Source organism: Giraffa tippelskirchi, chromosome 10 (assembly GCF_054371585.1).
Source record: "Giraffa tippelskirchi isolate mGirTip1 chromosome 10, T2T-mGirTip1v1.2.pri, whole genome shotgun sequence".
In the NCBI taxonomy this organism is placed as follows: Eukaryota; Metazoa; Chordata; class Mammalia; order Artiodactyla; family Giraffidae; genus Giraffa; species Giraffa tippelskirchi.
In genome coordinates, this window is record NC_137284.1 from 19,765,019 (window position 1) to 19,789,214 (window position 24,196).

At 44.9% G+C, this 24,196-nt stretch overlaps 1 protein-coding gene across 5 annotated transcripts; it reads right to left on the bottom strand.

The window, feature by feature from the left end:
- Positions 1 to 5,304: 5,304 nt before the first annotated feature.
- On the bottom strand, positions 5,305 to 23,626 carry DDX25 (DEAD-box helicase 25). 5 transcript variants are annotated; one of them, XM_081535099.1, is made up of 12 exons: positions 23,539 to 23,626; positions 22,854 to 22,920; positions 22,562 to 22,606; positions 21,943 to 22,078; positions 20,465 to 20,557; positions 20,277 to 20,379; positions 19,131 to 19,245; positions 17,840 to 18,017; positions 10,396 to 10,633; positions 8,750 to 8,912; positions 6,610 to 6,798; positions 5,305 to 5,528 (listed from the first exon to the last, which is right to left on the bottom strand). In XM_081535099.1, exons 1-12 carry the CDS (start codon positions 23,599 to 23,601, stop codon positions 5,467 to 5,469), a joined length of 1,452 nt encoding a protein of 483 aa, XP_081391225.1. In that variant the 5' UTR covers positions 23,602 to 23,626; the 3' UTR covers positions 5,305 to 5,466. The 5 variants fall into 5 exon arrangements, with proteins under 5 accessions (XP_081391225.1, XP_081391224.1, XP_081391227.1 ...); XM_081535098.1 differs by having other exon boundaries at positions 22,562 to 22,630; XM_081535101.1 differs by having other exon boundaries at positions 23,454 to 23,626.
- Between the last annotated feature and the right edge of the window lie 570 nt (positions 23,627 to 24,196).

The following is a 24,196-nucleotide window of genomic DNA, read 5'->3' on the forward strand; positions in this document are numbered from 1 at the left end:
GTAGGTCTGCTGTGTGGGGTCATGGAAACTTAGCATTTTAAAATGGGTGGAGTCTCAGATCATTTTATTTCCGACTCCCAGCTAATTCAAGAACCAGAACTACAGTGTCCATTGCAAATAAGTGTAATGGATGCTTCTGAATGATTGACTATTCCCTCAAGTGGGGAGCTCACCACCTCTTAGAGCAGCCTGATCAGGCTCTGCCTTCTCAGCCGCACCCAATGCTGTGCAGAAACACACCTCCAACCCTCACACAAAGCGGGGCTCCCTTGTCAATCGCTTCCTTCCACTGAGATTTCAAGTCACAAATCACAAACTAAGGGACTGAGTGAGACCGCATCACCTCCCTAACAAAAGGAAAACCAACGCAAAATAAGAGACGATCCCCATTCATGTCAAATGTATTGTAGAAATGGGAATGTAGAAACCCACGGCTATTCTATTGAATAGGAAAAAAAAAAAGTTATTTGAAAGAAATGAATCCCTAAAGTGCGACAGATAGTTGCCTATGCTTCTCCCTAAAAACTAATGACTTTTTTTTTCTTTCTTTGTTTTGGTCGTGTTGTGCAGCATGTGGGATCTTAGTTCCCCGACCAGGGATCAAAATTGTGCCCCCTGCAATGGAAGCTCGGCGGAGTCTTAACCACCAGACAGCCAGGGAGGTCTTGAAACTAAAGACTTTAAGATCTATAAAGACTCTCATTTAGAAAATTCTTTCAGTTGTTCTGAATACCAGATGGCGAAGGCCATCTTTTCTGTGCTCATCTTTCTCATTATCCTAGTGCTTCTGGTTAAGTCTAAGGTCAGCACCATCAGTCTAAGCATCAGTACAAGGCTGATGAGCACAGAAGGAGGGCTGGCAGCCCTACATGGGCAGTGGGACTCTGCCCTGGGTTTGCAGGACACACGAGTGCTTCTCTTAACCAAGAATTATCCCATTTCACGTGTGTTTCCCGTATTTTGTGAGAAGAGTCCAAAAGTTTCATGTTTAAAGGTGGGGTGGAAGACCACATTAAAAAGAGATAATGGTGCTTCTGTGTCAGTTGCTCAGTTGTGTCCAACTCTGCGACTCCATGGACTGTAGCCCACCAGGCTCCTCTGTCCATGGAATTTTCCAGGCAAGAATACTGAAGTGGGTAGCCACTTCCTCTTCCAGGGGATCTTTCTGACCTAGAGATTGAACCCAGGTCTCCTGAATTGTAGGCAGAATCTTTACCATCTGAGCCACCAGGGAAGCCTACTGTCCTCCACCCCAAATTCATATGTTGAAACTTTAACTGCCTCTTGCCTCACCATGTGATGGTATTTGCAGGTGAGGCTTTGGGGAGTTAATCAGGTCATGAGGGGGGGCCCCATGGTGGGACAGTGGGATTAGAGATGCCAGGTAGAAGGCATGTCCCTTTCTCTCGGCCATGTGAGGACACTGTGAGAAGGCAGACCAGTCTGCACTTCACCAGAAGTCGACCCTGCCGGACCTTGATCTCAAATTTCCCAGCCTCCAGAAATTTAAGGAAATACATTTCTGTTGCTTAAGCCCCCCAGTCTATGTGGTTTTTTTTTTTTTTGGTATAGCTTGTTTAAAAAAAAATTCTTTTATTTAATTGGAGGATAATTACAATATTGTGATGGTTTTTGTCATACAACAACATAAATCGACCAGAGATACACATGTGTCCCCTACCTCCTGAACTCCCCCATCTCCCTCCCCACCCCATCCCTCCAGGTTGTCAAAGAACACTGGCTTTGGATGCCCTACCTCAGACATCAAACTCCCACTGGCTATCTATTTTATATATGGTAACGTGGATGTTTGAATGCTCTTCTCTCAAATCATCCCACCCTCTCCTTCTCCCACTGAGCTCCAAAGTCTGTTCTTTATGTCTGTGTCTCCTTTGCTGCCCTGCACGTAGGATCGTCAGTATCATCTTTCTAGATTCCCTATATATGCATTTATATATGATATTTGTCTTCCTCTTTCTGACTTGGTTCACTCTATGTGGCACTCCGTCACAGCAGCCCGAGCCCACGGAGACACGAGGCAGGAAGGGAAATGGAAGAAGAGGGCAGTGTCTCTGACATGGGCCAGCTGCCCCATCCCTCCTTAGCGAGCCCAGGAGAACAAAAAGGAGAATGTTGGCCTGAGGAGGGAGCAGCACCATGGGGGAGGAGGAGTCAGCGGAGGGAAGGGAGGAGTGGGAGCCCCAAGTCTTCTCTCAGCCGTTGAGTAAAAAACAGAAGATGCTGGGGTGAGTTCTGTAGGGGTTCCTCCCAGGGCTGAGAGCTGGTGCTCCCCACTACATAGTGCAAGGCTGGGGTTTTTCTTGGTCTGTGGGTTACCACATTATGAGGGTCTTCACTATACAAGCTGACTCCCTGAAGGTGGTGGAGGGTGGAGTAGGGGGAGGAGCTAAGAGTACCCAATTCTTCTGTTGTTCCTTGGGGGAAACTACCGTGGCCTCTGGACTAGCCTGCAGGGCTGTCTGTTTGGCAGCAGGAAGGGCCCTGAGCTCCGAGGATGAAGATGAGCAGGCCCATGGGGAGCCCCTTGCTCTGGACCCCATGGCAGCATCCATGCCTGCAGTTGTGCTGTCTAAATCTGGGTCCTCTAGCTGACCTGCCCACCACCGCCTTGAGTCAAAGGGAAGGAGGCTGAGCCTCTCAGGGAACCAAAAGCAGAACCGAGGCTGGACACTGGCTCCTCTCCCAGGGTCTTGTCTGGAAAGGTACCACTCATCTCCCCAGCAATCCTCCAGACTTTCCACCATTGACCACACATGTGGAGGTGGCCAGAGCTCTCCTGGGGCCCAAGCTCTGCTGGGAGCATTAATACTTTCTCAAGGGCAAAAGCCATCACATCTCCTGGGAAGGGCTGTCAGACATCCTACCAGACCAGGACCCATGCATTCACCTTTCCTGTCATTCATGCTTGCCTCTGATCCAGCACCTAACGTCCAGGATCTGTGCCCCCGGGAGCGAGGTGTTCACTCACAGCTCCCACTGGAAATCACAGCCCTGCTATACGTAATCAGGAATTTCAATATGCTCACAGTCTGAAGCTGGCCAAGATAAACCTAATGGGTCTGGTTTAGTATCTGGTGCCAAGTAATACACAGCTGATTAACCCAGCTCCCAGATGCGCTGGAATCATCTGGCCATTCCCAGCTTCTCCATGGACTCTTTCTCTCAGGCAGGCATCCACGGAGAGAGACAATCTGGCCCGGCCAGGCACGAGGATGCGGAGACTGCTGGCAGTTCTGAGCAGGGTGCTGCTCCCCACGAGACAAGCCTTGGGAATGTTGACTTGCCAAACCGGACAGTCAGTGTGCAGACAGCTGAGATGCACACAGAATGGGGATGGCTTTCTTCCTCTTTGGTGGCGAGACAAAGGGAAGTGAGGAGAAGGGTAAAGAGGGAGGGAAGGATGCACACTATTTGCAGACGCCGTGGGAACAGCTGCCAAATGGAAGATGTTTGCCAGGGTAACTGGTAGAGCCTCCATCAGAGATGGGGTCCAGAGGAGGAAGTGGTAGAGTCTTGTTTAGGAGACCCCCAGTGCTCAGCTGACTGTGATGGAAAGTCCAACTCAATTCTCAGATAGGGAGAGAGGTCTAGCGATCCTGATATACTTCCTATGGTTATTCATCTTGTGCTACAGGACTGGGGTTCAAAACTAAGATGGCAAACATCAGGGAAGGGTGTTAGTGAATGAAGAAATGGCAGAATATTTACTCAACAGAACAAGTATTCACTGAGTGCGTATTAGGTGCTGGGGGCTGGGTACTGAGAGGACAAGCTGATCTGGCCCCGAGAGGAAGGCAGACACGCGAAAGGAGAAGAGGCAGAAGTTCCACGGTTTACAGATTCTGTCTCTGGGACTTGTCTTTGTCTTGGCAACTCCTCCCTACCACAATGGTCTTAAGGACCTGTGGCTTTACCTGTTCTCGGCTACGACAGGTAATTGTGTTTCTGGGCTCTACCCTAAAAGAGTCTGGATTTCTGTGTACACTATGGGGAAGAAATCTATTTTTCTCCCAAGTTCTCCAGGTAATTCTGGTGATGAGCTGGATCTGGACCTGTTAGGTGACAGCAAAGTGGTACTAAGTACTTGTCGGGAGGCATCTTGCAACCCATGTCCTCTCTGGTAAAAAGAAATGCAGTGTCTTCTCCTCTGGGAAGATGGCCCCCATGGTGCTGGAGGTCCCTCCTCTGTGCCCCTTATTTAAACAAAGACCATTATTAAAACAAAGCTGGCTTATTCTGAGTCTCAGCTGTGAGGCTCTGAATTCGGAAATGACTGGTACATCTTACTCATCTCTCTTCCTTGGTGTGTAGCCTACAGGATGCACAATAAATACCTGTTGGAGGATGAGGATGTTGGACGATTTTCATCTCTGTCTGAGCCCTGCCCACGGGAATAAAACACTGGCAGGTGACATGCATGTGGAATACCAGAAGCCGGGAACCGCACTCCAACCTGGGATGACAGGCACACTCCCCAAGGACGCTGGTGGCAGTCTGGTGTGACAGAGCTGCAGCAAGACTCTGGCCGCAGGTTGCAAAGCCTGCTTCGGGCTTTCTGGGAGAGTATCGATTCCCCGCCACCACCCCGTTTACTCAAGCCCACTGTTTCATTTCTCTAGAAGTAAATGTGAGAAATGAGAAGCATCTCAACGGGACTTGTAGGAAAATGTCTAGGATTCTCACATCTACCTTGAGATTCTGAAAAGCAAACCTGACAGCTCCCTGAAACGTCACCTCTTTAATAAGGCAAGTGGGTTCCCCCAACCCCCACTGACTGTCTTGAAGAAATGCCTATAATAAAACCACATTTTCATAGACTATAAAATAACTGAGGATGGATTAAATCTTCTCTCATTTGAAGACATTAAGAACTAAAATAGAAAAATATTTTGAAATTCCCTATGTCAGTTGAAACGTTAAAAAAGAAGCAAAATGTTCTCTCTTTCAAACTGTTTTACTTTGTAAAGATTTTACCCTGTACTCACAGGGAAGAGTGTGTGTCTGTGCATGGGGGTGCATGCATGCAGGGGGCGGGGCGGGGGGCGAGACCCTGGGGTGGGAGGCGCAGCGCTTGTAACCACTGAAATGCCAACAACAGTGACGTTCTACTGCCATCTCGTGGCGCCCTAAGCTGCTCACAGGCAGCATGACCGACTCAGATGCTTTATAAGAACTACATCCCACAACAAGCCAGCAGCCCTGCAAAGATGTTTATCTGTGAAAAGACTGGAGTAAGAAATTATCTCACTTTTTTATTCAAAAGAATCAACTGCTTCACATCAGTTTGGTTCAAAAACATCTCAGGTCTTAAAACTGAGGCTACCATGATATTTATTTTGCCATATGTAACAGCTTCGTGTTGAAAAAGGCTTAACATAAAAAATTACCTTCAAAACCTACATTCTCACATAAACCAAAATACATCTAAATGATAAAGTTATTTCTTCAATATTCAATCTTTTCAATTTCATCCATGTCTTCAGGGTCGAGTTGCTTAATACTGCTGTCTAAAAGAGCAAAAGAGAATGGAACAGTCTTATCCCAGGGCCCAAATGAAATTTCATTCCATCCAACTACATCTCTGAAGACAGTGACACCTCATATGGGAATCCTCAATATAGGAACATTCTCTAGATTAGGTGAGGATGGACAGATGTCCAAATAACCAATTCACACCAACCACAACAGCATCAAATGCACCAGGCAAAAGAACATTCAGGTCTATATACCTTGGGGCAGAAAAAAAGGCCAGAGTGCAGAGAGGGGAGCCTGGGAAGGGGCCTGGCTGAGTTCATGGGGAGTGAAGTGGGTGTGTACATGCATGGGGGGGAGACATTTCTGGATGGCAACAGGGAGCATTGATCACCACAGCAACGGCAATCTTAATGGGTCTTTCTCCACACCCATCCCTGCTCCATTATCCTAACACAAAGAGTGCTTAACCAACTTCCCTGAAGGGTCTACAGTTAGTAAGCAAACTTTTAAAATTATATTTCAAATTCCATATCTGTGCCTATGGGCACTCCCCCAGGGACAGTATACTTTGCTTCCCACAGAGGATAAGTACGACTGTCCTAAAGGTGAAAGATAACGTTTGGGGGCCTGCAAGGGTTGCTCTTCCCCTGCCCCCCAGCCATCTCCCCAGCAGATTATCAGAGCCTGCCTTGTTTACATGAGGGGAAGGAGGGCTGGAGGAAAGCAGCAAGTCTCAGGATTTAGGATTGCCCAAGTTGGTCGCTGGGACAACAGGGAAGAGGAAAATGCAGACAAAAAAGGAAGCTGGGGACACAATATAATCTTACAGGATCTCATTACTTACAGTCGTTCTTTATGGATGTGAAATCTGCTTCAGATCCCAGAACAAACAATAAAATAGAAATCTGAGCTCATATTAATTCCATTTAGCTTTCAGGTCTTTCTCTACCCATCTCAGGTTAGGAGCTCTGACACTAAGAAGCGGACTCCTTCAACTGTCTGGTTCCCGCCCCCATCCTACTATATCATGAACCCCGGGCTTGAGGCCCACGACACACGATCACTGTCAATGTGGGCAGGCCCACAGCTCTGACTGTGAAGGGTGCCACTCACTGAAGTGGTCCTGGATCTTCATCAGTAGAGGCAGCTTATCCACCTCAATCATGTTGAAGGCAAGGCCTTTTTTCCCGAAGCGGCCCGTGCGCCCAATGCGGTGGAGGTAGGTCTCGTAGTCCGGCTCCTCTGCTTGGTTCACAGGGAGGTCAAAGTTCACGACGATTGTGACCTGCTTCACATCAATCCCTGGAAGAGGAAGGACATCACAGGGCCCTGCAGCTTCCACCTCAGGACCCAGCTATCCAAGAACCACATTTGCTGAGGGAATTCTCATTTCACAGACAGAGTCTAGAATCAAATCTGCTTTGACATATATTTGTTTGTAAGTATGTAAGTCTAAGATGCTAGGTAAGAGTGTCAGTAGAAGTGAACTCTAAAGAAGTCTAACTATGTACCAAGTGTGCATGTGTGTGTGGCGGGGGGAGGGGGCTCTCACCAAGCCAAAAAACCCCCTCTCTCTGCTCCCGCTGGGCGAAGTCCCCTGCAGGTTCTCTTCCCCATCAGGGCCCCAGCTCCGCCCCACCCCACAGCCACTGTTCTCATCAATTTTTTCCATGGCCTCATTTGTTACAACAATTTCTGGACTTGCTCCCCAGTCCCTCAAATCCTACGCCTCTAATTCTCACTACGGTTGCCACAGCTATGTCCAGAGCACTTGTGTTTAGAACTCGGCTGTCCAAACCTTACAGGATAAAGTACAAACAACTCAAGACTTCCAAGGGTTCTCCCCTTCCTTCCACACCTCTCACATCTAATGTTTCCAGGAAGACTTCTGGGCTCACCCGGGGCCTCCACGCCCAACACTAACAAGCTGCTGGCTCGTGATCCTTATCCTCCCTGTACTGTGCTTTGACTCTGGAGCTATCTGTGCCCCCTTTCCTCTGGGGTTCTGCAGATGTGCTATATATAGTATGGTAACCATTAACCTCACGAGGCTATTTAAATTAATTCACATTAAAAATCCAGTTCCTCGGCCACACTAGCCACACTCCCAGTGCTCAAAAGCTACTATCTATGGCTTGGACAGCAGAGAATAGATTTCTACCAGTGCAAGCATTTCAACTGGACAGCGCTGGTCTAGAGGGTCAGGAGGTGGTGTGCTCCCAAAGGGAAGGCCTTTTTTCAGGTTGCTCCTCCAAAATGCCAGGCTCAGCCCTCATGGCAGGTCCTCAGTTCTGTCGGGTGAACCAGTAATAAACTAGGAAACAGGGTTTGAGTATGTGGTATAGGCAAGGATACAATGGGGAAGTGAGGAGAGTAGGAAGACCCTTTGCTTGTAAAAAAACCAAAGATTTTTTCCCAGCAGTCAATAGTTTTAAAATTAAAAACACCTCAGAGATGACCAACATCATTAGCCATTAGGGAACACAAGTAGAAAACACAAAGACACCACATACATTTACTGGAAAAGTTAAGATACCAATTGAAAAAGTGTCAATACCAATTACTGACAGGGTAGAGAACAACTAGACCCCTCCTGTACTGCTGGTAGAAATGCAAAATGGCATGGCTACTCTGGAAAACAGTTCTGCAGTTGCCTCTACAGCTAAATATACATTGACCCTATGACTGAGAAATCTTACTCCTAGGTATTTACCCAAGAGAAAAGAAAACATATGTCTGCATGAGCCCTATACATGAATGTTTATTACAGCTTCAGTCAAAAGAGCCCTGAGCTGTAAGCAATCCAAATGTCCATCGACAGGGGAATGGATGAACTAATTGCAGTACACCAATTCAACGGAATACTCAGCAATAAAAAGGGATGACCTACTGATATATGTAACAACACTGATGAATTCCAAAGTATGATGTCAAGAGGAATAAATCAGACACTGAGGCTACCAACTGCGTGATTTAACTTACATGGTATTCTGGAAGAGACAAAAATAGAGAGGCAGAGATCTGGTTCAGTAGTGGTCAGGGGCCATTAGTTTCAGAGACTGATTGCAAATGAGCACAGAGAAATTTTGAGGGGAGATGGAATTGTTCTGCATTTTGATTACAGAGATGGGTACATGACTACATATGTTTGTCAAAACTCACTGAACCACACCCTTAAAAAGAGTCAATTTTATCACATGTAAATGATAACCTCAATAAACTTGACTTTAAATACACACACACACACACACACCTCGAGCGCAGACGTTGGTGGTTATAAGGACTTTCTCCTTCCCATCCCGAAACCTCTGGATGATGGAAGCTCGCTGATCCACAGTCAGCTCTCCGCTCAGCAGAGACACCTGGTGGCCATCCTGTATCATCTCCACAGTCAACCATTTGGCATTTCGACGAGTCTGCAGAAAAATCAAAGCCCAGCACCACATCCAAGTTGAAGCAGCCTCACTGTGTGTGCAGCGCTCACGTCTGCAGGGCATGGGAGCTGGGGGTATGGGGGTTGCAGAGGGGTTTTGCTCCACCTTCCTTTCAGGCCTAGAGAGACCTGTGAATATAGCATGGAGTTCTCCTGCCCCCAGGCCTCTAAGGGGCACACCCTCTCAACCTGTCAGAACTCTGCTTCTCAGCCCTGAAACAGAATAAAATGCTCCATCCACTTCTTGTGGTGGTTGGATGACAAAATGAGGTAACCTAACAATGACGGGCTCAGTGGTAAAGGATCCACCTATCAATACAAGAGAGCAGGAGATGTGGGTTTGATCCCTTGGTCAGGAAGACCCCTGGAGAAAGAAATGGCAATCCATTCCACTATTCTTGCCTGAGAAATTTCATGGATAAAGGAGCCTGGCAGGCTACAGTCCATGGGTCTGGAAAGACTCAGATGCGACTTAGTGACTGAACAACAACAATGATGATTAAGTTGTTGTGTGTGCCAGGCACCTTGCAAAAACCTTTACTTACATCAGGCTCATCTGCTTTCATAATGATCTGATGAAGTAGGTGTCTAAGCTCATTTGAAAAAACTAAAAAATTAACCTAACGTGTAAAACCATTAAGTGATCTGCCCAGGGTTACATGGCTACCCTGTGGCAGGGCTGCACTTTCCTTTACTCAACAGGTGTGTTTCCAAGGCCGTCCACTGCTGGGCGGGGCTGTTCCAGGGTGGGGGCATGGAGGTATAGGGAACAGACTTCGCTCTCATGGAGCTGACAGTGTTCACGTGGTGGTGAGAAAATACAATCAAGAACAGGAACACGAACAATGTCAGAGAGAAAAAGTAAATATGAAAAGAAAAATAAGGGGCTATCAAGAGTGAGTAACTGAGTGGCTGCCTTGCTCAGAGTAAGTTTGGAAATGAAGAGAACATTCTTAACCTGATAAAGGGTATCTGTGAAAATGCCACAGTAAACATCAATCTGAATGGGGACACGTTAGAAGCAGTCCCTCTAAAAGAAGGATGCCCAGGGAGTTCCCTGGAGGCCCTAATCCTAATTCCAGTGGTTAGGATTCTGGGCTTTCACTGCCATGGCCCAGGTTCAATCCCTGGTCAGGGAACTGAGATCCTGCAAGTTGCATGGCATAGTCAAAAAGGAAAAAAAATTTTAAATAAACCTAAAAGGAGGATGCCCTCCTTTTAGGATGTTTCATGTCATAGGAAGTATCATTCCACTGGAATTCCAGTGGGAGTAGTCATTCCACTACCTCAGTGTCACCCATAAAATACAAGTAATCTATATTCAAAGTTGCTCTGAAAATTGAACATCATGTATAAACAGTGTGGAACACAGTGCCCGGCTCCCTGGCTCTCACTCATCTGACTGTCCCCTGCCCCCGTCCGCACAGAACTCTGGGCACGAGGAAGGTGAGTCCCAGCAGAGTTACCTGGCAGAAGATGATGGCCTGGCCTATGGTGATGCCGCCATAAATGTTGCAGAGAGCCTGGTACTTGTCTTTCCTGCTCCCGCACAACACGTAGTACTGTTGGATGTTGTTCAGGGTCAGCTCCTCTTTTCGTAACTTGATAACATTGGGGTCAGGAATGATTCGCTCGGCAAACTGCCACACAGAGTCTTCAAAGGTTGCTGAAAACAAGAGCATCTGGCACTCGGAGGGTAAAGCTCTGGGAGAGAGAAGGGAAAAGGGCATCACCCAACTGCCAGGCCTGTCCCACTCTGGGGTGGCAGCTTCCAGCAGTGGACGCCCATGGCCATCAGCTGCCCCCCACGCCCCTGCTCCTGCTCCAGGGTCACCGTGAAGGGCACTGTGGCCACAAAAACTACAGCTGTTGCAGAGTGCCACATGTCAGCCCCTCCTTCCCACTCAGGGTTTGGGGAAATGCATAAACTGAACATGGGGCTCCAGAATGAAGATCAGCTAAGCGATCTGGAGGACTTGGGGGTTTTCAAGCCAGTCTTCTCCTTAGGAGAGATGGCTCATAGAGCCTAAGGTGTCAGTCCAGGGGCCGTTTATGGCAATCATCTCACATGAACTCCATGCGGATGACGGGCACAGAGGCTCATCACTCAACGGCAGGTGTTCTATCAACTGAGTCGGAAAGAACAGTCACGTGAAGTCTATGTGGAATGGGAAGACCTGGATATAAATAAAAGGGGTGCAGAAGGGGAAGATGCTGCTACATGGAAAATGCAAACTAAACCCACACTGAACATAGGACAATTGATACCCCGGTTCAAAAATAGGTAAGATGGACCCACAGAGTCAGCAGTTAGGACAGAGCTAAGTCTGAGGGGGAGAGAGGGCTGGTGACAGGAGAGGGCTTGCAGGGCCCTTTCTGGAGCGCAACTGAGAAAGATTTCAGTCTTGATCAGGGCCACTGTCCCATGAGCATAGCCTCTTTGTGATAATTCACCCAGTTGTATACGTAGGATTTGGATATTTTTCTGTATGTATATTAAACATCAATTAAAAACTTAGTTTTCAAAAAAACAGAAGAGAGACTAGAGAGAAATCACTGCCTTTAAGAAGACAACAGAGCGCTTAAGAGGAAAAGTCCTTAGTCCTCAAAGGGAGCAGGAGAGTTCACACAGCTCGGCGATCCCCAAACATTATTTCAAGCCTGGGACCTGAATCCCCGGGAGCTTCTCACACATCTGGACCACTTTCGGGTTGATTGTAGGAAACTGACTACATGTGTTACTTTCTCAGTGTCCCACATCACACTCACGTGATTATAAAGGGATGACGACATGAACTCACAAAACGTGAGGAATCCAAGAAGAGAAATGGGTGGAAGAGACATCCAATATATTTTTGCAAGATGGAAAAGCATGATAACGGAGAAGATGGATGAAGCTAAGGTACGTGTGCTACAGAGGGAAATGCTGATGGAAAGGCAGTGGATGTCTCAGAACCCCGGGAGGCCTAAGACTGCTGAGACCAGAGAATTCAGAGGGAGGACTGGCAGGGGGTGGGGGGCTGCGAAGAGACTGGAGGAGAATCTGCAATGGCCATGTGTTTTACTACAATCTTTCATCCGAAAAAATACGGCCCCAGGACTGGTACCCCCAGGCTGGGGTCATTTCCTTCCAAAAAGTAAATTTATACCAATTATCCAAGGGAAAGAAACATGGGTTGTTCTGTAGAACACACTGGATTTTGAAGACTTAGTATGCAAAAAAATGCAAACTATTTCATTAATAATTTTTATACTGATAAAATATTGGTTGCTTGTTAAGACACTCATTTTGATATGTCAAATTAAATAAAATGATTTTTTTATAACATGAATTTCACCTGTTTCTTTTTTTAATGTGGCTATTAGAAAATTTTAAATTACACATGTGGCTTGCATTGTATGTCTATTGGACAGTGCTGTGGTTGAATGTATTTTAAACAAAAGGAAGGAAAAACTAAAAAATGGAGTCTTAAAAACATCTTGACTTCTATGAAGTTTTTATACAACACAGAAAATATAAAACAAAAGGCTGCTAGACGTTGTATCCAAACACAAACCAGCCTCTGTTCAACCCCTGGCAGGAACAGCAGACAGAGCAAATATAAATTCTGGCAGATTCCATTCAACCTATGAACTCCTTACCAAAGAACACGAACAGCTCTTACCAGCTAAATGTCCTGCATCTTTTGTACATAACACTACTAAAAAGGCATACGATTTGCTTCCCTGTGATACTAAGCTGTTCATTACCAAAGTTTGGGGGTTCTTTGTTAGGTCAAACTTGCAGAAGCCTTATAAGATTTCTTTCTGTGAAGGAATGGAAGCAGAGTGCTCCCTTGGACATGTGTCTACAAGATGTCAGCCACTGTAGCTGGCCAGTGAAAGGATTTAAAATGTTAGTCTATTTTCAAAGCTTGAGACAAAAACAATGTCCATCTCTAATTTAGAAATACATTAAGGATGAGAACAGAGAAGATTATAGTAAAACAGAATTAACACACTGTATCTCCAAAACGGTCTCATGACCCAGGAAGATGCTGTATACTGACTGTACCCGAGTTGTCTGGTGTTCTGTAAAGGCTGCAACAAAAACTCATGGCAAATATTTAAAATGGGGAACCAACAAGGACCTACTGTACAGCACATGGAACTCTGCTCAATGTTATGCGGCAGCCTGGATGGGAGGGAGGTTTGGAGGAGAATGAATACATGTATATTAAAAAGCAGAGACATTACTTTGCCAACAAAGGTCTGTCTAGTCAAAGCTATGGTTTTTCCAGTAGTCATGCATGGATGTGAGAGCTGGACCATAAAGAAAGCTGAGTGTCAAAGAATTGATGCTTTTGAACATCAATTGGAGAAGACTCTTGAGAGTCCCTTGGACTGCAAGGAGATCCAACCAGTTCATACTTTGGCCACCTGATGCGAAGAACTGACTCATTGAAAAGACTCTGATGCTGGGAAAGACTGAAGGCAGGAGAAGGGGATGACAGAGGATGAGATGGTTGGATGGTATCACTGACTCTATGGACATGAGTCTGAGTAAGCTCTGGGAGTTGGTGATGGACAGGGAAGCCTGGCATGCTATAGTTCATGGGGTCACAAACAGTCGGACATGACTGAGCGACTGAACTGAACTGAGTCCCTTGGCTGTTCCCTGAAACTATCACAACATTGTTCATTGGCTATACTGCAAAACAAAATAAATAGTTCAAAAGGAAAAAAAAACTCGCAGCAAAAAATGACTTATTTTTCCTTTTTTAGAAATAAAACTGCTTCCTAAGTCCAGCCAAGTTGAGGACTTTCTCATTTCTTTACTAAATTTGTAAGGAATCCATCTTTTAATTTCACAAGTTTAAGTCACCTCTGTGGTTTATAATCTTTTTGCCTGAGGAGGAGAGGTTTCACTTATGATGAGATCTAATAGACTTTGGGGTGTTTGAAGATGGACATTTTAGGCATGGATGACCCAGATGATGGATTTATGGATGCAAAGGATTTGAATGACAAACACTTGGTCTACCAAAACAAGTGTGTGGATGCAGTGGAAGAACATTCCGAGGCAGCTGGAAATTCTTGCAGGTCTAAAAACCACTGTTGCTAGCTCCTAAGTATTCTATGCTTGGACACTTTTATTCAGAGGATATCTCACTGGACTGATACCAAGAATCACTGTGGGCTTCTCATATATATATATATATATACACATATATGTGTGTGTGTGCGTGTATAGAACAGATAACTAATAAGGACCTACTGCATAGCACAGGGAACCCCACTCAAAACTCTGTAATGACATATATTGGAAAAGAATCTAAAAAAGAGTGGCCATATGAATAACTGATTCACTATGCAGTACAGCAGAAACTAACACAACGTTGTAAATCCACTGTGCGTGTGTACTACACTCCAAAAAAAAAATCAGTGTGGGCTTACTGATGGCAGAGCTGCAAGTCAAAATGAATTTTATATTTGACTTTATTCGTTTTACTGCCACATACAAGGAAAGAAGGCTGCAAGGAGTCCCAAGGACACTGGAAAAGAAACATCCTATAGCACTGTGAGACACAGAACAACGTGTCATTACTATCTCTGTCATTAAATACAGGTAGTATGTGTAATTAGTTCTAACGGATTTACAGTCTCTTCATAAAAAGTTCTGTAATTCTGTATTTTAAAAATACACAGTAGGGACTTCCCTGGTGGTCCAGTGGGTAGGACTCTGTGCTCTCACTACCAAGGGCCAGGATTGATCCCTGGTCAGGGAACTAAACTCCCACAAGCTGTGTGGTGCAGTCAAAAAAATAAAAAATGAAAGAATATACAATAGTGCAGCCTCCAAAATTTAAGCATCCAATCATGTTTTAAAAGATTAAATTGCTGTATCAGAGATCAAACATTATTGTATTTTTCTCATGCATATTTAACGAATTCTCCTATCAGTTTAGTTGCTCAGTTGTGTCCGACTCTTTGTGACCCCGTGAACCACAGCACACCAGGCCTCTGTCCATCACCAACTCCCAGAGTCTACCCAAACCCATGTCCATTGAGTCGGTGATGCCTTCCTACCATCTCATCCTCTGTCGTTCCCTTCTCCTCCTGCCCTCAATCTTTCCCAGCACTAGGGTCTTTTCCAATGAGTCAGCTCTTCGCATCAGGTGGCCAAAGTATTGGAGTTTCAGCTTCAACATCAGTCCTTCCAATGAACACACAGGACTGATATTCTTTAGGAGGACTGGTTGGATCTCCTTGCAGTCCAAGGGACTCTCAAGAGTCTTCTCCAACACCACAGTTCAGCACCAATTCTTCGGCGCTCAGCTTTCTTTATAGTCTAACTCTCACATCCATACATGATTACTGGAAAAACATAGGAGAAAAAAAATTCTTCTATGAATTATTACTAATTGCCACAGTTTAGTTCGATGGTTGTTTTGTTTAAATAATAGCACTATGTAACAGAAAAGTACATAATATTATATAATTTCAAATAAGCATATATTTTACATATTTTTATGTTAAAGTAATAACACATGTGCATGATTAGTTCTTCAGTATTATATTATTATATATACATGATACATATGTGTGTGTGTGTATTTCCCTGCTGTGACTGGGTTGGCTTCCTAAAAAGTTAGTCACTGTAGGGAAAGAAGTAACATAAGAAATTTCCGCAGATGTGGTTGACACAAATTCTGCAAATGAAAAGCATGTGCCATGTGTATAGTACAATGAAGAAAAAAAAAATCTGAACCAAGCCGAGAAGTTTCATTATACCATGGATAAAAAATTCCAAAATCTTCTAGAGAAGAAAGAACGTCACAGACAAAAGCCTGGGGATAAGGATGACATTAAACTTTCCAGTAGCAACACCAGAAACAGAGTATTAACTACAGTAAAAAAACCAACCAACGAAAAGAAAAACAACAACCATTTTTCTGTCTTCAACACTGTTTCTCAATTTATGGGGAGAAAGCTTTCTAAGACAGGATTCCACATTCAGGTAAAATCAATTCAGAGATCAAATTTACAGGCACAATAAAAACATTTTCAGACATGCAGGGGCTAGAAAATGGACTTCCTACACCTCCTTTTGCAGGAAGTCACTGGACTGTATGTTCTAGCATATTCAGTAAACCAAGAAAAAGGACCCACAGGACAGGAGATTCAAAACTATAAATGAGGACAGGGAACCTGTAACATGGCTGTGACTGCAAGAGTGCAAAAACCAGAGACAGTGTGTGTGGAAGATCTCCTGGAAAAAAAGAAGCCAATGGAGTTTTAAGATGTATTTGACTATCTGGAGATATCACTGACATATGACACCTCTGATGAAATAGGTAGGGAAAACACTGAAGGGCCCTACACAACGATAGTAGCCAAAAAAGGAAAACAGGCAACTTTAGGAGGAAAAGTTACACACAACAAAACATAATTAGAGACTCCCTTGTGGTCCAGTGGTTAAGAGTCTGCCTTGCAATGTGAGGGACAAGGGATCGATCCCTGGTCAAGGAACTAAGATCCCACATACCCACAAGCCACAACTACTGAGCCTGCAAGCTCTGGGGCTGGTGTAGTGCAACTAGAGAAAGTCCATGAAATGCAATAAAGACCCAGTGCAGCCAAAATAAAACAACAACAAACCCACATAATTATAATAATTCAATGCTCCACAGTGAACAATACTTGTGTTGTGATAATAATATTAATACTGACCATTAATGTAACCAAACTCTTATGATACAACTACCGAGAGGTCATAGAGGGGACAGGAAAGTGAGAGTGGGAGTGGTATAGAAGGACTAAATTCCCACTTTCTCTAATGGGAAGTCAGCTGTTGTTTAGTTGCTCAGTCATGTCTAACTCTGCATCTCCATGGACTGTAGCCCACCAGGCTCCTCTGTCCATAGCATTTCCCAAGCAAGAATACTGGAGTGGGTTGCCATTTCCTTCTCCAGGGGATCTTCCCAACCCAGGGTTCCACCCGCATTTCTTATACTGGCAGGTTCTTACCACTGAGCCACCTCGGAAGAGACAATATACAAAGAGAAGCAGCAATATGAGCTTGTTATTTAAAGATACGACAGTTAATGCCAAAATGGACAGTGTTCTCTAGGGTTTGGTGGTAGGGGATTACTGGTTTTCATTATAAGTATTTCAATATCCTATTATAACTTAACACAGTCCCCTGTAGCTCAGTTGGGAAAGAATCTGTCTTTAATGCAGGAGACCAAAGTTTGATTCCTGGGTCAGGAAGATGCCCTGGAGAAGGAAATGGCAACTCACTCCAGTATTTTTGCCTGAAAAATCTCATGGACAGAGGAGCCTGGTGGGCTACAGTCCATGGGGTCGCAAGAGTTGGACACAACTTAGCGACTAAACTACCACCATCATAAATACTTTAAAAATAAGTGATACAGAGAGGCCCACTCCCAGAAATTCTGATTCCGTAAGGTTCAGGTTCGGCCTGATAATCTGAAATTTTAAGTCCCGTGGTGATCCTGAGAGGGAGGCCTAGCAAAATAACAAGATTTACTTAACAACTTACAGGCAGAGTCAGGACTAGACCACTAGGCTGCTGACCCCAGGTTACTGCGTCTTTACAATAGTGCCATGGGGTTTTAATAAATTCTCTTTAGAATTTTGCTCAAACATAAGATTATTGGCAAAATTTGGTGCAGATCCACTATATGGATTCCATCTGTGAGTCTGCAGCACAAGAGTAAAGCAAGATTACAAGATGAAGTGGGAAATTACAGGAGGTCGAAGGCTCACTGAGCTGCTGAAAATCATGAAAATCCAATCTGCCTTAAAGGAGAATGAAGTGGGGAACAAGCAGTAAAGACAATGAAGAGCAGTGGACAAATGAAATCCCTCATCTGGTCGGAAGAAAAGGATGGATGTGAAGGTTACCTTTGAATACGAATGCTTTGGTCTGCGAATCCCTGCGTGTCGATCATCACATCGGCTTCATCCAGGACAAACACACAAATCTTAGTCAAATCAATTAATTTTTGCTTGAAACACCAATCCAGGACAGTCCCAGGAGTGCCAATTACAATCTGTTTGGTGATGTCCGTACCTCTGGGAACTAGGGAGAAAAGGGTTGGAAGGCCTTCTTTAGCTGCACACCACTCTAACCGTCTGGAATTCTGGGTCATGCAACACATTTCCTAATGGTTTCCCAAGGGCAAACCCTGAGGGTCATTGTGGTTTCTGATTTTACAGAGTTTTAGGAGAAGCCCCCGAGTTTCTCGGTTTACAGTAATGGTAACAGTCCTGAGTTTCTGATTCTGCCTCACAGTCATCTAAAAAGCCGGCCTGCAACATCTCCACTGTCCTATAGGAAAGTGGCGCAGCAATGAAAGGCCTACAGACCCTCCCCAAACAGAAAACCACCACAATGTCCATCAAGAGGTCCTATGAAAAAAATTGATGGAATATTATACAGCTGGTCAAAAGGAGGATGTGGGGCCATACACACTAACACAAAAAGATGTTTAAGATGTGTAAGTTTTTGAACAGTACAAAAAAAAGTGCTCCCATTTTTTGTCAACACTCAAAAACGAAAAACCCCACAGATTTGATAACAAAACCATAGTTGTCTTTGGAAATAGGTTTTTGAAAGATGAGAAAGGATAACTTATACGTTTACCTTTGAATTTTCTGTTTTAAAGACTTTTTTAAAGCTATATGCATGTAGCACTTTCATGAAGAAGTAAAACAATAATAGCTGTTCTGTACAAAACAACTGAGCCTCATGGAAGAGAACAGGCAAAAGCACTGAGCTGTTGTTCGGGCTGTGGGAGTGATAAGCTAACATGTACTGGATCTTTATCACATGCTGGAGGTGTACACGGTGCTTTATCTCTATCATTTCATTAAATTCCAGTTAACAACTCTATGATACAGGTGTCATTATGTCTTCATTTTAGAGACAAGAAAGCAGAGAAGGTATTAATATACCATGATTGCTGGTGGAGTCAGGATCTAAAATATGAGCCAGGGAAACTTCCCTGACAGTCCAGTCATTAAATGCAGGCAGTGCAGCTGTGATCCCTTGTCAGAGAACTGAGATCCCACATGTCACGGGGCTCAGCCAAAAGAAAATAAGATGAAATTTAAAAGCTGGCTAAAAATAAATAAATAAAATAGTTGATTTAAGTATATATATATCAGCCAGGACTGGCTCGCTGGTACATACTTCGATTCCCTCGAATGGCATACATCACTTGAACATCCACACAGAATTTCCCCATCCGTTCGACCACACGGCCAGTTTGCAGAGCCAGTTCATAAGTAGGAGCCAAGCAGAGGCACTGACAGAGAGACAAGGGGGAAGGAGAAAGATTCATAAGAGCCATTATGCAATTCTGAAATACAATTAAAATTTGTGGCGGTATAGTGACATTATGTATAAAATAGGTAACTAAGGAGAACCCACTATAGAGCTCAGGGAACTCAGTGCTCTGTGGTGACCTGAATGGGAAGGAATCCATATATCCAAAGAGAGGGGATATATGCATACGTGTGGCCGATTCACTTTGCTGTACAGTAGAAACTAACACAACATTGTAAAGCAACTACACTCGTGTCTGCTCAGTCATGTCGGGCGTGCTCAGTCAGGTATGATTCTTTTTGGCCTCATGGACTGGAGCCCACCAGGCTCCTCTGTCCATGGGACTTCCCAGGCAAAAATACTGGAGTGGATTGACATTTCCTTCTCCAGGGGATCTTCTCGACCCAGGGATTGAACCTGCCTCTCCTGTGGCTCCAGTTCTAGCCCCTGCTCAGCCACTCTCTGACAACTGTGACCTCACAGGCGACCTGTCCCTCTCCAAGGCTGTTTCCTTCTGCCTTAAGTAAGAGGGATGAGGTGATCTACAGCCTTATAGCCATTGCTCACTTTATGTTGAGCACAGTGCTAAAAATGTGTATTATTTCACTCAATCTGCATGACAATCCTATGAGGCAGATACTCATTCATTCAGTGTTTAAGGAGTGGTTTCTACAGGGCAAGCACCGTGCTTGTTGTCAGGTTTCAAGGGCAAACTGGACAACTGTGATCCACACCTTTATAGATGTTATTTTTATTAACAAGAAAATGTACTCGAAAAGATTTACTAACTCTCCTAAGGTTTTCAGCTGGTAAGCAGAGAGGCTGGTATTGGAACTAGTCGAACTATGAAGACTGTGCTCTCAGTCACTACCCTATACTGCTGCCTATAATCCTACGATTTTATGAAAGAACATCTATTCTAAAGATCATCACATCATGGCAGCACTACTGCCCATTACTAAAATATCATTGGCACTGCAAGCATTCCTCTCTCTCTCAGCCTTTCCTTACCTGTGGAAACAATTTCAAGGCATTAACTCTGCTGAGCATTGCCAAGACAAAAGCAGCTGTCTTTCCTGTTCCAGACTGGCTCTGGGCTATGAGGTTCTGAGGTCTGTAGGAAAGAGGGGACGCTGGGCATCAACTGAATATGAGACCAAAAATAACCAAGTTGCAATACTATTTCCCTGGAAACTCACGGATGTGCCAGCATCATTGGGAGAGCCATCTCTTGAATTTTGGATGGTCTATTAAATCCCATTGCATAGATCCCTTTTAGTAATTCTTCCTTGCTGTCAAAAAAAGAAATCAAATACTTGAAGGCTATGACGCATCAGTAGCCTCAGAAATACAAACATGAAAAGTGCACTTCTAAATTAGGCCACTTTGCAACTGAGTATGAAAAGTATTAATAATATATTTAAATCTCAACTCTCAAACATATACAATCATGCCTGTACATTTGGAGCACTAGAGCAGTAAGTTATGTTATTAGTTTAGACCATGCATAGTAGTAAGGGCCTAAAGGTGAACTCTCTCTTGAACCAAGAGAAAACAAAAGGGAAAACTCATCTGAGAGAAGTACAATTTTCCAGAAGAGTTTTGTTTTCCACACAAGCAGAAAACTAAGTGAGATTTATCATTTATTTCTTTTTAATCAATGACAAACTTCTATGTTTTAACTGTAATTTTCAGAGAAGACAAAATTTCATTTAGGTGATTCTTATATCAGTTCTATCTAGGAGCAGAAGATGCAATATTAGCTCATTCTTCTAAGCTGGTATTTTAAATGCCTCTTTCCTGGGGGGGGGGTCTCATGACAGGTGTTCAGAAGAGAATAAAGTGACACTACAGTGACATGCATAGTCTGGATGTGTTTAACTGGTAGATGAACTGGTAGATTACTGGCAGCCAACTTTTCATCATAGGTAAGCGTCTCCCCATTTAGAAACAGGGCATCAGGATTTTGGATTTCTCCACATCAGTAACTCTCCCTGTTAAAATACATTTCCTTAATGCCAACTGATAAATCCCTAGGAAATACAAACCAATTTGAGAAAGTTATTTACAAACCATTTGAGACAAAAAGTAAAGAGGTAAAAGTTTGTAACTTATCTCAAGGGATATTTGGGCCACCAAATTTCCTGTTATCTGTATTCTGGTATTGTTATTGCCGTTTAGTTGCTAAGCCATGTCCAACTCTTCTGTGGCCCCATGGGCTGGACTGCAGCCCATCAGGCTCCTCTGTCCGTGGGATTTCCCAGGCATCAATACTGGAGTGGGTTGCCATTTCCTTCTCCAGGTTATCTTCCCAGCGCAGGGATCAAACCTGTGTCTCCTGCATTGACAAGCGGACTCTTTACCACTGAGCCACCAGGGAAGCCCTGTATTCTGGTATGGAGAGTAGTAATGTGGCTGTGTCTGGCTTAGCTATCCCCCATAGCACAGCAAGATTAAAAATTTTACCATCAGAAAGGTTCTCAAGTCATTGTACAACTCAGATGGCCTAGTGTTTCTCTTTGAGCTGTATTTTATTTCCATGCAAAACGTCCACATCTCAGTTGAATACTGATTATTAGAACATGAAGGAGAATCTGATGGTTTTATTATTAACAGATTAGTTTGTTCTGTGCTACACTTTCTGGCATTTTCCCACACTTAAGGCACAAATACTCACAGTCGCAGCTCTTCAAATGTTTTCACTGAGTAGAGTGGAGAGCTGGGATCCTTTTGTAAGACTTCAACCCGGTGGCTGGATTCTACTAAGGACCGCCGGATTAACTTGTTTAAGAGTGAACTGGCTGCCAAATCCACTAGAAAAGCGAGGATAAAAAGGGGGATATTGCAGGGGAAAAGTCAAGCCTCCCGAATGACATCTAACAAGTTGCTTCCTTCCATTCAGTGACTGTATATCAAGCAACTGCTCCTGCTGTCATTTTTCTTCTAAAAGAAGGTTCTAGAAAGAATGACATAGCACTGAGAATACTTTTTTCAGTGTCTTAGGCTCCGCCCTACACCAGACTCTATCGTCAAGCGAGCCTACATCCATTGCCACCAGACCTACTTTGTCCTTGCCAGTTGAAAATTCTTAACCCATTCCTACATATTCTATTTCAATTTTCCTCTAAAGAGGTAATCCCCACTCCCAAGTTAGTGTTTCTTCTGACCTTCACTATTCATAAAGAAAACAGAAGCAAAGATGGTTCTTTTCCACTTAAGATATTATTCATTCACATTGTGAAGTCATGATTACATGAAACAGAATGCCAGTAAATACCCACAAATGGATTTCCTACCTACATCATCTTCATCATCTTCTTCGATCCTATTAACAGAACCGTCTAAAAGGATGTGAGGAAAAAAAACTGTAAAGATAAATGCCAAGCAGAAACATCAAGCGTTATTATCCCAGTTTCTCCTGCTGACTCTACAGTGTGCACAAAAGAGTCAAGCAGTAGAGAAGAGGGTAAAAAGACTGGGAAGGCAGTGGAGGGCCCTGAGTGTTAAGTTAAGGGAGCTAAAGTTGGGATATGAGGAAAACAACACTTTTTCAAGGAACTGAGCCCAATCTCCTTTAACAGCACTCACCTACGTTTGGGATGCTGGCACTCTTGATACCCAGAAGGTTCTTCTGGGAGTGGATGAGGTTTGAAAACTATTGAAAGACACAAATTTCAATCAATATTGGGAAGCAAACCATGAAGCAGCCCAGTGCTGCCCCCTAACATACTGGAAGGAAGAAAGGGAAGATCCCCCTCCCAATACTGTTGCAATGTTATGTATAAATGGATTCCTTTGAGGAACTGGTCTCCTGTATGAATTACCCTAAAATTGGGAGACTTTCCGCTGCCCCTGCATGTGAAATTCCTCTTTATAAGCCTCTGGTCTAAATGGGACGGTCCTTGGGGGTCACAGGACAAGCAAAGGAAAGTAGACAGGAAAGCGTGTTGGTAGCTAAGATGAAGATGAAGGCTAGCCGAGGCTTAGTGGTCAAATTGGGAGAATAGAAAAGTCAGGGTCTACTTGGGGCCACCAGCTGCGTTCCCTCCCGGCGCAGGTGTCTTCATTTTGCCCTTTCCAACCAAGGTCCTGTTTCTCTCAGAGTCTCCCTTCCGGTGGCCCTCTTCCAAATCCTTGCCACATCTCTCTACCAACTGACACCCCACTCCAAACGCTACCGGGGCTCACCCTTGCCCTCCCTAGCATATTTCCCTCCGCGGGAGTGCTGTTCTAGCTCCCACCCGCTGGCCCTCCCCGGCTCGGTGGCGGTTACGTGGCCGTTCAGCCGTTCGCTCTCCGCGGCACCCGCGTCGCCTCCCCAAAGTAACGACGCCATCGCTGCGACGGCTGCTTCCGGCCCCAGCACGTGCGACAGTCACAGGCGCGAGGCAGCGCGCGGCCCCAAGCAGCGACCAATGGGCTTTTCTGCGGCCGGGCGGGGGGTTGGGGGGGTGGGGTGCAGAGCTACCACCCGCCGCGCGCAGGCGCCCTAGCTCCGGGGAGGTGGGAGGAGTCAGGGGCGGAGGGCGTGGTCCGAGGAGGAGGGGGCGGGCGGTAGCGGTCCTCCACCTGGCCGCAGGTCGGCTCCAGGCGTTAGAAACCTGGCACCGGCGCTTCTGTGATGAATGTTAGAGTGTTAGGCGGACCTCTGCTGAGTCAGCAGCGGCGTGGGAGACTCTAAGCGGCAGGAATCTCCGCACTGATTCTAGAGTCCTACTTCTTCTCCCCCACCACCCTCTCCCCAGACTATTCTCCAGGTGGTGGGACAGGACCCCGGCACCCCGCTTCAAACTCGCATGTCCGCCTTCCTCCGAAATTTCTGCTGCTACGTTGCAAGATGTCAGAAAGGCTAGTAGTGAATGGCATAGAAAAGTGGAGTCAGACGGAGTGAGGTTCACTGGACAAATGGGAAAGATGCAGAGAGGAAGTAA

Bases quoted from the DNA above. Each gene is read 5' to 3' on its own strand.
- DDX25 (XM_081535098.1), bottom strand. From the start codon at position 23,601: ATGGCGTCGTTACTTTGGGGAGGCGACGCGGGTGCCGCGGAGAGCGAA. The intron at 22,631-22,853 runs GTGAGTGCTGTT...TTATCTTTACAG, and splicing joins TGCCAGCATCCCAAACGTAG to TTTTTTTTCCTCACATCCTT. The intron at 8,913-10,395 runs GTAACTCTGCTG...ATTTTTCTGCAG, and splicing joins AGGCCATCATCTTCTGCCAG to ACTCGTCGAAATGCCAAATG.